The sequence below is a fragment of the Schistocerca serialis genome, chromosome 11 (assembly GCF_023864345.2).
Source record: "Schistocerca serialis cubense isolate TAMUIC-IGC-003099 chromosome 11, iqSchSeri2.2, whole genome shotgun sequence".
NCBI classification, from domain to species: Eukaryota; Metazoa; Arthropoda; class Insecta; order Orthoptera; family Acrididae; genus Schistocerca; species Schistocerca serialis.
Window position 1 is genome coordinate 165,224,930 of NC_064648.1, and position 17,470 is coordinate 165,242,399.

Genomic DNA, 17,470 nt, shown 5'->3' on the forward strand with positions numbered 1-17,470 from the left:
GGTGAAAGTCATGTAAATTGTCATTAAAAAATTCCTAGTACTAGTCGGAGACAGAATTTTGGGTTGAGCGATCTAGTGTGAGACAAAAGACGAAGCACAGTTCTGCAGTTATTTGCAAGATAAGAAGGGTAACGTAGACATCTTTTTGAAGCTTTGTAGGAATAAATGGGAAAGGCAAACATTCCTGTAAAGATATTGCAAGAGTATATTATGTTCCCTTCACTGCCCAGTGGTTGAAATATTTTTTTCATATGCAAGAAATTCTTGCAGTATTTTCGTTTTTATCATATGCTATGGGTAACAAAATGTTTTTGTGAAAATTTCGGAGACCAAGTTAACATGTTATCACAGGGTGGGTTGGAAGAAATAGAGCAAGAAATTCTTATTATCTTGTAGTAAATTACATTTTAATAGTAGTTACTTAATGTCAATTCATTAAATTAACTAGACAAACACAGACATGTAGAATAATTTAGAACAAGTGAGAAAAATACACTGGTTTTGCGTTAGCAGTAGGAGTTAATTTTGTGTTGTCAGCTGGATTCAATCATTATGACTGGTCACTGGCTTTAGTCCTGCCTACAGTCGAGACAGCCCTTTGGAAACAATATCCATGTAACTTACAACGAGGATTGCGCAAGGAGAGACCGTTCATTTCTCCTCCTTTCCAGATTTCTCTCAGCTGTTGAACAGAGCTCCTGTCCTGGACGTATGATATCCGGATTCCACCACGACAGCACTCTGTTCCTGAGCAGAGGCAGCGTCGTTCCATTACAAATGAAGAAAACGAACTGCAGTGGTCCCTGCACCATCGTGGCTATGTGTACGTAGTACACAAACTGCGCTATGCCTTGTGCCTGGTGGAACCCAATTCTAATAATTATACCTATCCCGCTCAAAATAACACCCTTAACTGACATAAAAACATATTGTTTCTTAGAGGCAAATTTACCGTTACTAAAAATTTTGAGTTGCCGCATGGAGTTCCGAGCACGTAAGTACATGTATCCCACCGACCCAAGACAAACCAAATTGAAAGTTATCGATAGAGAAATCCCCGCAAGGAATATTATCCGACTGTGCATCAGGTAATATTTGCTCATCTTTTCGAAAGCAATAGTTGCTATGCATACCACACTCCACGGTATAAGTGCGTACAGCGCTTGACCACGGAATACCCTTCTGGCTTCAGCAGGTGGCAGGTCGTCAGGGAGCCTAAGATGACGGACACACGCGTACATTTGGTAGCAGAATAAGTTTAGCCAGATACATCTTAGAAGAGTGAGGGCACTATCAATGTGGACCATCGTAGATAGGTCGGGGACACCTGTCATACGATAAATGACCTCAGAACACAAGATCTGCGTTATACCCGTGATCTGAATGGACAAGAATATCTTTCCCGGGACATTACGTAACTGGGGCAGGTACATGTATACAACAGTGGTCAAAAAGCGGAAAATAATATTTAAGGCTATAAATGACATTTCTAAAGGTTTTAAGCTGTCGATTTTGAAATCTTTGTATTTCAAGGAGGCACTGTTCAAGCTGTCTTTGTACTTAAGAGCCCTTTCTGTTGGCCTCACATACCCTTTGTAGAACTCTCTTTCCCACGTTAAATTGTACGTCGTGAAGTGCGATCCGTTTGTGTAGAAACTGACGCCACATAAATCGAAAGACTTATGGAAAGAAAAATCGCCACACATCAGCAACAGGACTGCTCTGGAAACAGAGCAGATGGCGTCTGTAGCGCTCGACTGCAGGCAGGACTGGTCGCCAGGGCTGTCGAAATAGCAGCGAGCATCATGTACGGATTGTAGCATACTAAACGGGACGTCCTGACAAACGCCGAACGAGTTGGCTGTCATCCAGGCCAGCAGGCAGAGGTTGACGTTTATCCTCTGCGTGTAGGCCAGGTAGCTGGTGACGGGTACGTGGGGCGACCTCTGCACCAGGTCGTCCCACAGCTGCACGCGGCACTGCTCGCGCAGGTTTTTGGTTTCCGGTGGCAGGTCTTCCAGCGGACACGTGGGGTGGTCGAGGGCGTTCGCCAACAGCTGCACGCAGTCAGTGTCCACGGAGACCATGGCGTTGCTTCTGTCCTCCCTCTGCCACTCCTCATCTGCAAAAGAATCAATGCGAGATGTACGCATCTGATCCCAGAGGCTCCTCTGGATCCCAAGACCAGGTGTATTTTAACTACATCATCGATGATAAATAATGTCAACAAAATTTTTTGTACTTGGAAAGATATATACCAGAGTTGAATCGAGAGAAGAGTACGCAATTCGTTTTCATCTACAGAGTATCCAGGAAGTCCCCCAAACCCTCTTGACTATCTACAGTAACTCTTCATCATTTCCTTGTGCCTTTTTCCCACGTCAACGCAGGGTCGGCGTTGTTACTATGGATTTGCCATTGTTAGTGTAGAGGGCATCCAGATCCCCTTCCTATCCCCACCCCATAACCTCCCCCCCCCCCCCAAGAGCCCGCATCTCGTGGTCGTGCGGTAGCGTTCTCGCTTCCCACGCCCGGGTTCCCGGGTTCGATTCCCGGCGGGGTCAGGGATTTTCTCTGCCTCGTGATGGCTGGGTGTTGTGTGCTGTCCTTAGGTTAGTTAGGTTTAAGTAGTTCTAAGTTCTAGGGGACTGATGACCTCAGATGTTAAGTCCCATAGTGCTCAGAGCCATTTGAACCATTTGAACCAGCCCCCCAAGATGGAATTAGTGTAGACCCAGCTGTCTGCGTCTAGTGAAAGCAATGGAATAGTGTGAACGTGTTCAGATGTCTGTGAGTCGTGTAATGGAGACGGGACGTGGGGACCGCCCGGTATTCACCTAGTGGGATGTGGAAAACCGCCTAAAAACCACATCCAGGCTGGCTGGCACACCGACGCTCGTTGGTAATCCACCAGGCGGATTCGATCTGGGGCCGGCGCGCCTACCCTAGTCCAGGAAGCAGCGCATTTGTGCTCTCGGTTAACATGGTGGGTGACTTTGTGCAATCATTGAGGACATACATTCGTTTGCTTGGTATCCCTCCTTTGAAGCTGACGAAAAGCGTTGGTGTAATTACTATACTCTTTTGTTTCACTACAGCACCATTTCAGTTGTGAATTCGTGTTGAAACAGTTACACTGTAAAGGAGCGTTTAGTGGCGCGTGTATGGATGTACGAAGGTCCACAGAGAGGGCAAACAACGAAAAACATTATGAGAGTATTTGCCATGGTGCAAATCGTAAAGCAGCTCTGCTTGTTTGAGCGCAATAAGCTGGTTATGTATCGAAGGCTGGTAGCGTGCTGGACGTAAAAAATACAAATGAAAGCGTGTTTCCTCAACCGGCCGAACAGTCTGGAATGAAATCCTTTCGCAAGAGTTGCTCACATTCAAACATTGTGGTCACCAACATATGACCACATTAAAAAATATTTGATAATGAAAGGATTTAGGCCGAAGTTAATGAATAAAGAATCTGACTGCTGCTTGGAGCGACGAGTTGCGACCTGCCGTGTCTCGCCCAAGAGTGTTAACAACAAGTATTATTTTTTATAGTCTCTAGCCGTATTTTGGAGTCTGAAGCGAAGCCTAATCTCAGGCTCTACTGTAGAGATTTTGGCGCAATTTCCACTAGCAGAGAGACAGGTTCACGAAATAGGTTTTTGTATATCATCTGTAAATTTTTAGTGCAAACTTCCTGAGCTTTGATAAATTAAAGTCCTTGCCTGAGTGAAAACCATGCGATTACCATGGCACGTTTACCTGTCTACATGTGAACGCTAATCTCAGTAACTGCCGCAGGTGTGCGTGTGTGTGTGTTTGTGTGTCTGTGTCTGTGTGTGTGTGTGTGTGTGTGTGTCTGGAGCTTACAGTCGGTCAACAGCGAGATTATCAGCACCCTTACTCACATTAAAAGAAACAAATGTGGATAAAACTAAGAAAATGGTATCACACAGTGAGGAGGAAACCTTTAAAGTGACGCTCATCCTCTCTCTCCCACCTCACTCGCGTTGACCACACAAGCACTCTGTCTCGCACCAGTTAAGACAACGGATAAAGGGTGAAAGGTGCTATATCTGGGATTAAAACGGAAATAAAAGGACAGGTGAGCTAAAAAAAGAGACTCTAAGAAATCTGATTGGCTGACCACATACGAAAAAGATGGGTTAGCTGGGCACACAATTAATACGTTAAAATCATCTCCCTAAAATTTTCGGAAACATAGTGGACAAATTACAAGACCATAAGACTCTCATCACATTCGTTTGAACGTTAATTAAAATGGAGGGCAGATCTATCAGTAAATCAGTCGCTGCCCACTGGTCGGAGAATAAAACACAGTCTGATAAAATCTGGCACACTATGATCTGTATGCCACAAGTACTACACAATGGACAGAGTCCTCACCGGAGCAAGAAGCCACGTGTCACAGGGCTGTGGCCTGTGTGAAGGCGACTGGGGAGCCGCTCATCCTCCCACCGACCCAAAAGCAAGGAGACAGCAGGCAGGTGGATGGCACACCGCGCTAACTCAGCAGCACGGCACGCCTCCCTGCTTGCTAGACCTGCCCTTTCGTTTCCAGCAATATCCACATGCCCTGGCACTCAGCAGACTGACTTCTGCTTCCCCTGCCGTTGTAGTAGGAGGAGGACGTCCTGGATATTGTGCACTACTTTAGCTACTGGGTACAAACGCTGTAGAGAGTGAAGAACACTCAGCGAATCAGACAAGACAAGGAATTTATCACGTTAAGCACATCTCGTCTGCTACAGTGCCTGCAAGGTCGCATGTCAATCTGCATCAAAGACGAAAAAACTTGCAAGGCAGTCAGACATTGAGTATACAAACAGAGAAAACAATAGTGCAACCAACAGTGTCCCCCTGTTTCGACCCGTCCATAAAGACAGTTATAATGGTTTGGTGACCATTAAAAAAGTCCTTTGGAGTGCTACATCTGCTATACTACACTAAATCTAAAGTTACTCTGGACCTCTACAGTAGTCAGGGTAGCAGACTGTTAAAACACTGCATTTGGGGTTGAACTTGTTCCACACCAAGTGACTACAGCACATGCCCTACCTAGTGTCCATATGTCCATGTTGCTCATGGAGAAATGGCATTCCAGAGGTGGAGGAGCAATGGTATGGTGTGCAGGTGAAGTTGGAGCTACAAGAAACTTACATGCCTGATTCACCATGAGGAGGTGTCGCTAGATGGTGAATGGCCGTTTCCCAACCTTAGCACAGAGACTGCGTATGGGGCTGGTTCTGTAAGCGCATCCTAATATCCTTATGCGTCAATAATCTTGAGGTAAAAAGACCTCGTTGACCTGTGCACTGTGCATCCATAGTCTAGCCACGAACACACAAGAGCCCTATAAAACTGGAGCAGACACACCCTGTCTCATCCCCTAGACCTTAGGTCAAGGCACTTTACAGTATTCACTGCCTTCTGGGTTCTGGCTTTCAGGTCTCACAGGTGTGGCAACCACGAAAATTTGGAGCTCAAACTGAGGCCCAGAAACTTGATTGAGTCTTAAAAATGTCGACTTGTATCCCTCACATGCAAGTCAGGTAAATTAAAATTACAATGAGAATAATTAAAATTCTTATCTGCAGAAAACTGAAAACCTGTCTTTGCAGCCCACCTCCCTAACTTCCGCACTCTAAGTGCAACTGGTGGGTCGCCGTAGCACTTCTGGAGGAGGAACATGAAACAGCAAAATTGTCCACAGTTAAGAAGCACTGTACAAGGCTCCTTTCTGTATATGTGATACTGTTTATCGCTAAAAAAAAGAGGTTAAAACTCAAAACATTGCTCTAGGAACACCATTCCCTTGCTCAAAACATTCCAACAGCGTGTTACGAAATCAAGCCCTAAAAAGGCGCTTAGACATGAGTGACCATATGAAGATGGTGAGATGACCATGAAAGCTCCATTCGTGGAGTTGCACGAGAATACTGTGCCTTCTGGGTTCTGGCTTTCAGGTCTCACAGGTGTGGCAACCATGAAAATTTGGAGTTAAAACTGAAGCCCAGAAACATAGCGTTGTACACCTTACCGATATCAGAGAATATGCCAAGACAGTGCTGTCTGCATAGTAAGGCCTGCTGAATAGCCACCTCTAGTAGAGTCAGGTTGACAACAGTGGATCGAAACCTCCAGAATCCACACTGAGAGTGGCTAAGCAGTTGCCTTGTTTGTAACAGCCAGACCAAACGACGGTTAACTATTCGCTCAAGGGTCTTCCCTCCACAGCTTGTGAAGGCTGGCTTCAGCAGTAGTCGCTGCAAAATGATCTGCCAGAGTTTGAGTGATGTTTCTGGGTGTAGTTTGGAGACACTTCTGTTTCAGCACTGCTGTTAGAAACCCTCATAATGGGTTCCAGTACTTTTATAGAAGAAGTGGAATGGTTGACAAAGTCCAGAAACGCTTGGTACGCCGTTTTCTTGCTCTCCTTAATGATGTGTCAAGTATTGGCTCTCGTGACCTGAAAGGCTGTGAGATTGTTTGCTGCTGGGCTGTACTTATATCGTTGAAGAGCTAACTGTATGCCTGTCCTGGATTGCTGAGCGACACACACCAGTCCAACAAGCAACAGGACCTTGGGATTGATAAGTCAGTGGTGTGATGGATCTATTGTGTGATGTGGTCCACCCATTCGCTGACACTGTTGCAGTCTTCAGACACAGCCAGATGGACGAAAAGCATCCAGTTAGCCCTACTGACCAACAATTTTGGTGGCTTCAGTGCAGGTAATGCTCCATCCAGTAGGTGAATACAGACTGTGACGTGGTCACTGAGTGAAGATCATCAGTGACTTCCCACTGAACCTGGTCTGCGAAGCCTGGAGAGCAGAAAGAGAGGTCGCTGGCTCACAGTGACCCAGTGGCAGCACAGAAAGGAGTGGGAGTGCCTGTGTTGAAGATATGCAGCTCGTGAGACATCAGAAAGCTCTCCGAAACGCGACGGTGAGGACAAGTAGAGATTGATCTGCACAAGATATTTAGGACATTAAAGTCTCCAAGTAGGAAGAATGATTGGAAGGGCTCTTTCATAAGGTCTGTGACAGTCTCAGTGTGCAAATGGATAGGGTGTAGTAAACCAAATTTGGTAAATAGATAGCACACGAGTAGGCAGTTAATGTTATATGTGGCCCCCCGTGACAGGACGTTGTTGATTTTACAGCTTTGCAGTATTACGTGTTTTACAAAAGTAAAGTGAGCATAAAACGTCCAGCGGCACGAACTTGCAGCCAATTTGAAAGAGTAAATAGCAGAAAGTTATCTAAGATTGAAAGTGAAAGATATCTGAATATAATATTAACTAAAATGGACAAGAAACTAGAAATGAATGGATTTAGATGAGAATGAATTCTCGGAGGTAGAGGAAAGTGAGTACACATTTACCGAAAGACGATACAAAAGAATGAGTGACATCCTTTCCAAACAAAATCCAGAATGTGAAGCAAAACCGAAAGAGCCACAGGTGATACTATGCTAGGGCATGCTTTAATTAATCTCATGAAAGAATTTGAATTGCAGGAACCAGAAGAACTACCTGATGAAATCATAGAGGGACGAGAACTGTTAAAGATCGCTAGAGATATAGAGATCAAGAAACCTAAAAAGCCACCCCGTATACAACAGAAATAAGTAGGTAACATTTCCTGGAAGGACATAATGGTTGAACATAATTTACTGTGGGAAGAACAGGAGGTGAAAGACTCTAGAACTGTTAAACAAAACCATTATCCCCAGTAATGTTTATAATATTGAGTTGCAAGTATTTTTGGGTATGGGATCAGAAATTAGTGCTGTATCAGAATCATTTTTTGAACATATTTCAAGTAAGTCAGGGTTAGTAATAATGTCTGTGAGTGGAGTGAAGATTGTAGGAGCTACTGGCAAGTCCAGTAAACCCATTTGCAAAAATGTACTGATTGAATTTAAAATGCAAGGACAGAAATTTGAACATGACATTTTAGTGGTACCTGAATTAAGTGCTGAGATGATTTCAGGTATTGATTGACTGGACAAAGAAAAAGTGTTTTCAGAGTGTCGTAATGGAATTGTTAAAATTAATAGGGAGCCTAATACATTAGAAATTAAATTTACAGAAGATGACACTGTACATGGTGCTAATGTAGAATCCATAATGCTAGAGATAGAATCTGAAAATGATGGTTTGTCCCACTTATATGAAATCTACCATGTGAAAAATTTAATACTGAATGAATAAAAAATTGACAATTTTAAGGAAATTGTTGCTATCCAAGAACTCTTGTGTGAACAGAAAGATGAACTATTTGCTGTTTTAAATAACAACAGGGAAGTATTCTCTGATAAACCAGGTGTTGTCACGAACTTTGAATACCATATCGATGCAGTTGAACATGAACCGCTCTGTGTAAGACCCTATCCAGTGCCAATAGCTAAGAAAGAAGTGGTACAGGCCAAAATTCACAGAATGTTAGAATGGGGAGTGATTGAAAGAAGCAACAGTAAATATAATAGTCCACTTATTATAGTAAATAAGGAATACAGTGGCATGCAAGTTGTTATTCACGCATGAACACTGAACAAGATTGTCAGGAGAGAGGTAGACAGGCCAGAAAATGTGGGTGATCTGTTGCAAAAATTCCATAGTGTAATGTACATAACTAGTCTTGCCCTCACTGCGGGATATTGGCAAATAATCATTACACGAAGATTCCCAGAAACACACAGCATTCGTGTTTGCAGGGAAATGCTATCAGTATAAAGTTGTACCTTTTGGTTTAAATGCTTCTGTTTCAGTTTTTATAAGAGCATTAGATACTGTGTTAGAAAAAGAAATTTGTGCTAGATTAACTGTTTGTATAGATGATTTGTTGATTGCTACTGAAAGTTGGGAAGAACATTGTGAACTATTGAACAAAACTCTCGTTGCTCTTCAAGCAGGAGGAATGACATTGAAATTGAAGAAATGTGAATATGTAAAACAGGAGATTAAGTTTTTAGGACACATCGTAACTACAGCTGGGATTGGCATGGACCCAGAGAAGCTAAATGCAATTGAAAAGTGTTCTCCACCTAAGAACAGAAAACAACTGAAAGCATTTCTTGGTCTTTGTGGTTTTTATCGCAAATTTGCGAAGGGGTAAGCTTTTAATAGCCCACATTTGAACTGTTTGGTAAAGAAAAACAGTGCATATATTTGGACGTCAGAATGTCAGAAAGACTTCAGAGACTTGAAAACTGAGTTAATAAGAGAAACTATTTTACATCATCCTATTTTAAGTGAAACATTCCACATGATGACAGACAGTAGCGCATAGGGGATTAGTATTGAAATCTTTCAAGAAAGCACAGAATTTGCGGAAGCAAAACATAGAACTATAGCTTTTGCTAGTAGAGCTCTAACTAAATATGAGAAAAATAACACTATTTCAAAGAAAGAAGCTTTAACCATAATTTGGGGCTTAAATAAATTTAGAAATTACTTATGGGGCACAAAACTATTATTCATACTGACCATAGAGCCTTAACTTTTTTGAAAGACTGTCGATTGTTTACTTGCAGGTTAAGTTAATGAGCTCTGTGCTTACAACAGTTTGATTATGAAATTTTGTATATCAAAGGCAGTGAAAGTCGTGTGGCCAATGCTTTATCTCCATTGCCAGAGGATATGAATAACCTACTGAAAGAATGTAATAAAGATGGTAAGTTTCACATGAGATGTATCAAAGACGTTCCAGGTAGAAAAAGAACTGAACAGATTTGTAAGAGTATGCGGTCTGGAAATCTGTTAAAACAAATTTCATTAACTCCAACGTACCACAAATCAGTAAATTTTATAAGATCTTTAATGGAGTATTGTATAGGAGGAAGATGCAAGTACTCAGGAATGGAAAGTTTATTGGCCTATGCAGTTTGAAAATAAAGTTATTGATTATTTCCATTTTGCCTTAGGGCACTGTGGTCTAAAAAGTGTATTGAGAAATTAACTGATGTAATTGTGATTAATGTGGGTGCCACCGAGCAAATTGCTGACAGAATTAAATCTTGTGATGTGTGTCATAGGGCACAAGTTGCTAACCAGACCAACCAGGGTATATGCAAAACACAGTGCCAAAAGACACCTTGGAATTGTTATCAGTAGATTTGTATGGTCCTCTCCCTAAAACATAAGGAAGTAGGTCTTATATTGTGGTATTTTTAGGAGTTTTCTCTAAATTTATTAAGTTATACCCTATCAGAAAAGCTACTGCAAAAGCACTCTTCAGTAAAATGAATGAATATTTTAACACCATTGGTAAACCCAGAGCAGTCCTATCTGATAATGGACCTCAGTTTATTTCTAAAATATGGAAAGAAGGTATGAAACAACATGGTATACAAGTGAAATATATTTTTACCTACCACCCTGCAAGTAACCCTGTCGAAAGGCATGTGTGGGAATTAGAAAGATTAGGTAGAACCTATTGCCACCATAATCACAAGGCCTGGGGCAGATTTGTGACAGATTTTGAAAACGCCATGAACACTCTCTACCCTGAGACAATGGGGTTTACACCCAAATAAATTCTGTTGAACCATAAAAGCAAAAGTGTTATTGAAGAGATCTTGAAATTTCCACCTGTTTTAGGGATTAACTTGCATGAGCAAAAAGAACTAGTTAGGAGGAGAATGAAAGAGAAAGTGGCTGTTAGATCTAAAAGGCATAATAAGTGCCTCAAAACAACTAAATTTAAACTTGGTGACTATGTTCTGGTGAAAACACATGGAAAATCTAGTGAAATTAATGATGAAATTTCTAAATTTAGATACATTTACAATGGACCATTTGAAGTGCAAGGAACTCCACATGCCAGTGCTTATTTTCTTCTATACCCTAGATCAAGAAAACCTTTGGGAGTTACAAACATTGTTAACCTAAAATAGTATGTCCACAGAAACAAATAATGAATGAAATCAAAACCCTCAGAGGGCACTGCACTCTATGCGATGCTAGGTGTCTGGCAAACACCAGGTACTCAAGTTATTGACAATACTATTTCCTTTTCTTTTCCTGTTGTCAATCTTCCTCTTCTAGCATTCAGAACTTCTACTATCATCTTTCCTTCTTCCCTATCAGAATAAATAGATGTGTGTATGCTAAAGGGATGTGATAAATCCATGCAAAATACAGTAATTGTTTGTGGATAAAGAAGTAAATAAGTAATACACGTGCACTAGAAAATGACTAAACATGTTGTAAGTAAAGTGGGTACTGTAATAAGAAGTAGAAGCACGCAATGCAAATGAATGACTAAAGTTCTTGGAAGAAAGGTGTTCAAGAATAAGTAAAAGTAGAGTTTCAATGGATACTCTAGTATGATTAATGTCTAAAAGTTTTTGTATAAAAATGGTGATGAAAAAGTTTGTCAAAAACAAGGGAAAAGTATCTACTATATGTGTATGAGTTAGAATTGAGATGTTCCTTTTTCTAAACCACAGGAGTTGATGGAATTCACTTGCAATAAAATATAAGATGATTTCCTGAGTTGATATGTGTAATGACCTAGAAGCGTGTGAAAAAGCAATGACAAATGAATAGAAAAAATCTCATTCTTGACTTAATCCTGCATATGACATTTAAATTCACAGGTTTATGATGTAGTCATTTGAAAAGAAATGTTTTTTGTTACCAGTGTCTAATATATGTTTTTAAGTTTCACATTCTGTATAACATAAAAAGATATATTGAACCAAATGTGTAATATTTACTGGAGATGATGTAATAGGGACTGCAAGGATAAAATTTCTGCAGTATAAAATAAAATAAAATGCCAAAAATGTGTTGTCGGGCAACAAACCAAAATAGTAAAGAGAATACAATAGAGTTAATGACAGAGGACTGCCAATTGCAGCAGGCAATAACAAAGACTTGCCAACCAGGGCAAGAATACAGTTAAAATATTTCCTTTTTAAAGAAAATTTGTACGTGTTTCTGTGTACCTAAATGTTTACAGACATGGTTTGCCAAGTGCTATTGCAGGCAACAAAATAAGCTGAATTTTCTGGATTAATGTTGTGTATGTTTTAATTATGAGTTGCAAAAATGGACTGACTATTTCTATAGAAGTCAGTGAAAAACAATATTAAATCTGATGTAACTATAGGTATGTCTGTGCAATCAACCAAAAATGGACTGTCTGGTTGTAACATGAGGGCAGTGGAAATTAAAGCTAGGTTCTAAATAAATATATTAGAGTGTTTATGTGCTTCTCTAGAACAAAAGTTTTGAATTGCTATTAATTAAATGTGCAATGCAGGATGCTTTTGTGTTTGGTTAACGTATGTCTTAGTTTATGTATATTTGCTTTTCTACAGAATGCTATACTTGTTTTATAAATGTGTAGGTTGTTTTATGAACTGGTTGTCTGTTAATGGATAATATATGTATGAGATGAAGATGATTAAGGATGTCCTGTTTAACGATGGATTTTTTTTGTCTGTTTATAATAATGTTAAAATGACTTTCTCTGTAGTAAAGAAAATATTTGGACTGTCTGTGTATGAGATGATAATGGGTAATGATGTCCTGTTTTACGATAAACCTGTTATTCATAAAGTAAATGATATATATGCTTCTTTTTGAACAATCTTTTGGAAGAAATGTATGATTCTTCTTAGTGTATTTACTGAACATGTTTTCTCTTACCCAACGAAAGTTGGATGGAATAATTTTTTTTTAGCCAGTACTACTTGAGTGGTATAGATGTTTGGGAAACCTCAATGAAACATGGGGCATGTGTAACACCATAGTAAGATCTTATGTAATGTTGTTCTTCTGATTATTATGCTTCACATAAAGTGTATTTTCTTTAGTATGTGCTCTTGATATGTTGTAGTATGTTTTCTCTACATTGACTAATAGCTTTGGTTGTCTTTGGAAATGGATGATTTTGGTTAACTAATTTTGTATTGATTTGTTAATACAGGTAAATGCAATGTTTACTTAAATATGTTTACTTTGTAATGGTACTTTGACTAACGCGCCTCCGCCAATACAAAGATATAATTTACGATCGCGCACGCAGAAGAGCGCTGCGCCAGCGACCGATTTTTATAAATAATTTTGTTCGTTTTTTTTTTTTTTACTTTTGCGTAGGTTTTTGTTTTTAACAACTAATTGATTAGACTCTCTCTCTTGTCTTCATACTAAAGACGTGTATTTTTCGGCGATGTGTTGAATATGCTTTTGGGTGGAAATTAAAATTACATTACAAAGCGAGGTTGTTTCAATAGTGACTCGAGGTGGTTATCATCAAATATGTAAATTGATCATGACAGCGACAACGTGAAGAAGTTTTCAACAGATGGAGAAAAGTGAAAGACGGGTCGTCCTACAAGAGAAATTAGGAGGACAGCCATGAAGACTACATTGTAATTAATACTGCGTACCTAACAAGATTATAAGATAAATTTAAATTAGTTTCTGATGCTATTTCCGTACAGTCGCTTTTTGTAGTGTTGCCAACCCGGTCTGCCATGCACGGTCAAATTACAGCATGATCTCAATCAATAATACGAAGTCCACCTTATCTGTAACTGAAACCACCAAAATTCCAAACCCAATCAGATTTTCTATTTTATATTTTTCACGGCAGAACCCCGAGGAGAACAGTACACTACAACTTGATACTTGTAACTGCTGATCCAAATTTAGCTCTCTTGGTTCATGTTATGGTAAAATATGGAGTGGTTCCCCTCTAAACAGAAGTTATTTAGCACGTACAAAATGTGATTTGTGTGAGTGAAATCTTTTCATGTGAGTCAGTTGGAGGCTAGCTACTGTACAGTTGGCAGCTAGTGGTTGGGAAGTTAACTGTGCAGGTGTCGAGTTACGCTTTTAGTGCTTGGATTTGTTATGCCAAAGCCTTGAGTGGATGAATGGATTTAATATGATGCTCTGTGGCCTGTAAGTATTATATAACATGATGACCTCCATGAAGAAATAACAGAGTATTCGATTCGAATGGCAAGTCCCTCTGCCATCATATACTCGCCACCAATATTGCGCAATCACATTAACAGAGAGGAGGAATTATGAAGTGATGGATCAGCACAATTAGTATGTGCAAATACAAGTTAACTCATACCAAAATTTATGTGCATAACTTGATTCTGTTCCTCACCTAAATATCTCTCAGGATGCTCTCTGTTTGAACAATGATTTCTGAGTGTCCAGATTGTTAGAAATGATTATAAAAAAAGGAAGACGATTAACTGGTTAAATTTGTTCAAAATTGAGTGAAATAGGTTATCTAAAAGTAATGTAGATTTTGGTAAAGTTGAAGAGGATGTAAGTGTAGCTTTGTGAAAACCTCCCAGTAATTGAACTTCTTCACTCTAAAGTTTTGTGATCTCTTAAATTACTTGCTTAACTTCTGGTTTCAAAAGTAGACAACTGAGATGATAACAGACAACAAGCCATTTTGTGGTCAGTTTAAAGTTAATGTTCTTAATGAATGGTTTGAAAACCAGTACCTAGTGAACATATTCACTGTAAAATCAGTTATAAAAATGCATAAAAGGTGAATCAATATTTCAAAAAGAGAATTCCAAAAGTTGGCATTCTTTAAATTATTCATGAAAGTGGGATAGTTTGTTTTATTGTAGTAGTAAAGATTAAGGGATTCCCCATTGAAAGTTGCACAAAATGCACAAAGTTACTTGATAGTAGTAAGTTCTAACGGCTTTTGAAATTTATGTTGAGTTTTGTGCACATTGTGTGTTAAAAGGTCCAATTTCAGTTTATGAGCACCCATTTACAGTTTTATTCTGACTGAAGGTAAAGTTACTATGAATGCCATTATCCATCAAAACAGTTACCTTTTTGCTTTTAAAGAATAGTGTGAATCTTAATGCAAGTGACATTTAATTGAATTCGTGCTGTGTTGACAATATCACAAAATGAAACTAGACCTGTGTCCAATCTCCAGTTAGTGTAGGCTTGCAATTGTTGTGCTGATTAAGTTACTCAGGTTTGACAAAGTATTTAAAATTGATGAGTGTAACAATGTCTTTTGTGTTTCAGAGGACAATCATGTTTTACAATAACTGCTAGTATCCACTTTACCACTTTTTTTCTTGTGATTGGTTTCACTGCATTTTCGTAGGAAACAAGTATAGACTGGGTTTTTCCACTACAACTGGCTACTTTTTCTTTAAAAGAAATGTTTCGCATTTCTATGCCTAATTAGTCTGGCGACCGTATTCTATTTCATTTGAGTACGTTTGAGTAATTAAAACTTTATCTAAATTGGATCTGACACTTTCTGTGTTTTTATGTATCTTTCATTTCAAGTCCAATAAGCAAAAAATGGTTCAAATGGTTCAAAAAATGGTTCAAATGGCTCTGAGCCCTATGGGACTTAACTGCTGTGGTCATCAGTCCCCTAGAACTTAGAACTACTGAAACTTAACTATTCTAAGGACATCACACACATCCATGCCCGAGGCAGGATTCGAACCTGCGACCGTAGCAGTCCCGCGGTTTCGGACTGAGCGCCTAGAACCGCTAGACCACCGCAGCCGGCTCCAATAAGCAAAAAGCTCTAGGTATTTCATGGTTAAATTTTGCAAAAATTCTCACATTATACTGCATCTACATACCAAAATTGGCTATAAATATTATATCTATATACTAAATGGTGCAGTATAGTGTTACACATGACTTTTCCCATGACAGGACAATTTGTTCAATTGGGGCATAATGCATAGTAAACCAAATTTGGTAAATAGATACCACATGTGTAGGCTGTTAGTGTCATACCCTCCCACATGTGCACCAAAGTTAACATAGGCTGCAAATACCTTGCTAAAGAAATAGGTTTCAACCTCCTGAATCTACTCTGTAAACTTGGCCAATTTTTAATCAGTTATGGTATATGGGGGTCAGATCAGGGACTGAGGGGAACAAACAGGATTGGGTTGATTTTGGGGGAAGAGACCAAACCACAAGGTCATCGGTGTCATCAGATTAGGGAAGGATGGGGAAGGAAGTCGGCCGTGCCCTTTCAAAGGAACCATCCTGGCATTTGCCTGAAGCGATTCAGGGAAATCATGGAAAACCTAAATCAGGATGGGCGGACACGGGATAGAACCGTTGTCCTCCTAAATATGGTAGATGGAATTAGCATTGTTTTCACAGTTTGGCCATATCGATTCAAGTGTCCATTGGAGGCCCCCATGATAGCGATAAATAAATCACTCCTTATTCTAAATAAATCTATCCCTATAGCTGAGTATGCTTCTGGACGAACATCGTAACTTTGAACTACAAATAGAGAAAACTGGCAGAAAAGGTATAAATGTGATGAATAAAGTTATAACCGTAGCTAACAGGCAACAACAATCAGAGTTTACCATCAATCTATATTAGCATCAATTACAGGATATCGTGTGAGACTTTGGACTCATAGGTTGGAGCTAGTTAAGGCAGCTGCATTAGTGAGGAGAGTTCAGTCAGGAGTGCTGCCAAAATTAATGGGTGTCTATTGAACTGCCCCATATGATGCTTTGTCAGTAATTCTAGGAATATGCTCACTATAGTTGGAAAATAAAAAAAAACTGGTCTTTTACTGGCTACAGAAAGGCAATCAAATGAAAGTATGAAGGCTGCCTGGAACTGAGGCCAATCCGAAAAAGTAATAAATAAAAGATTACATATTACAACTGTGGCAAAACGAGTGGGAGGGAGTAAAAACGAGATTTCTTAACCCGTCGAGTGGACTGATTCATTACCTGACTGTTATGGCCCTTATGCTAAGTATCTATACAAAATTAGAAAATAGATACATGATAGCTGTTCCTGGGACAGTGCAGGCACACCAGAACACACATTGTGGGAGTGCATGATCTGTGAAGATAAATAATAACCAAATAATAGTAAATAATAAATAATAAATCACTACTCAGTTCAGTTCAAGTCCTTGATTATCCAGTTAATGAAACCTCTCATGGCTTGGCACCTGTCTGCTAATGCAATCCACCTACTATGCCAAGAACACTGTAGTGTTATTCTAACGCTGATTTTCGGAAGGGAAACTCATTTTTAGCTGTGTTTGAAGATTGTACACACATGTGAGTCTTGTTCTGCTGTCCGTCAATATCATAGGTTACCACATGCCTATCCTAAAATCCATGATGCTGTGTGGTGCTCTGAATAATTTAGCATAACTAATAGGTGCAAGCACTGAGTACTAATGAACAGTTAATTAATTCATTCCATGTGAGGATGAACCTGAATTACATAATTATCTATGCTTTTTTGTTTAACGTTACCCACTCATCTATGGTTTAATAAATCTTGTGTGAAATTCCTTAGAAATCTACTCCTACAGCTATCAGTATCAAGATTTTACTTTAAATACTGATCCTAATTGCTATGCATTGTTTGAAAAGAATATTACTTCAGCTGGTATTGGCCAGTGGCGACCAAA

General features: G+C 39.5%; 1 protein-coding gene across 1 annotated transcript in view; it reads right to left on the reverse strand.

The window, feature by feature from the left end:
* Window positions 1–379: 379 nt before the first annotated feature.
* LOC126426845 (uncharacterized) overlaps window positions 380–17,470 on the reverse strand; it is a 72,690-nt gene continuing 55,599 nt past the window's right edge. Inside the window, exon 6 of the mRNA XM_050088863.1 lies at window positions 380–2,122. Coding sequence (XP_049944820.1) covers window positions 621–2,122 — 1,502 coding nt within the window. The 3' untranslated portion in view covers window positions 380–620. The remainder of the gene's footprint in view (window positions 2,123–17,470) is intronic.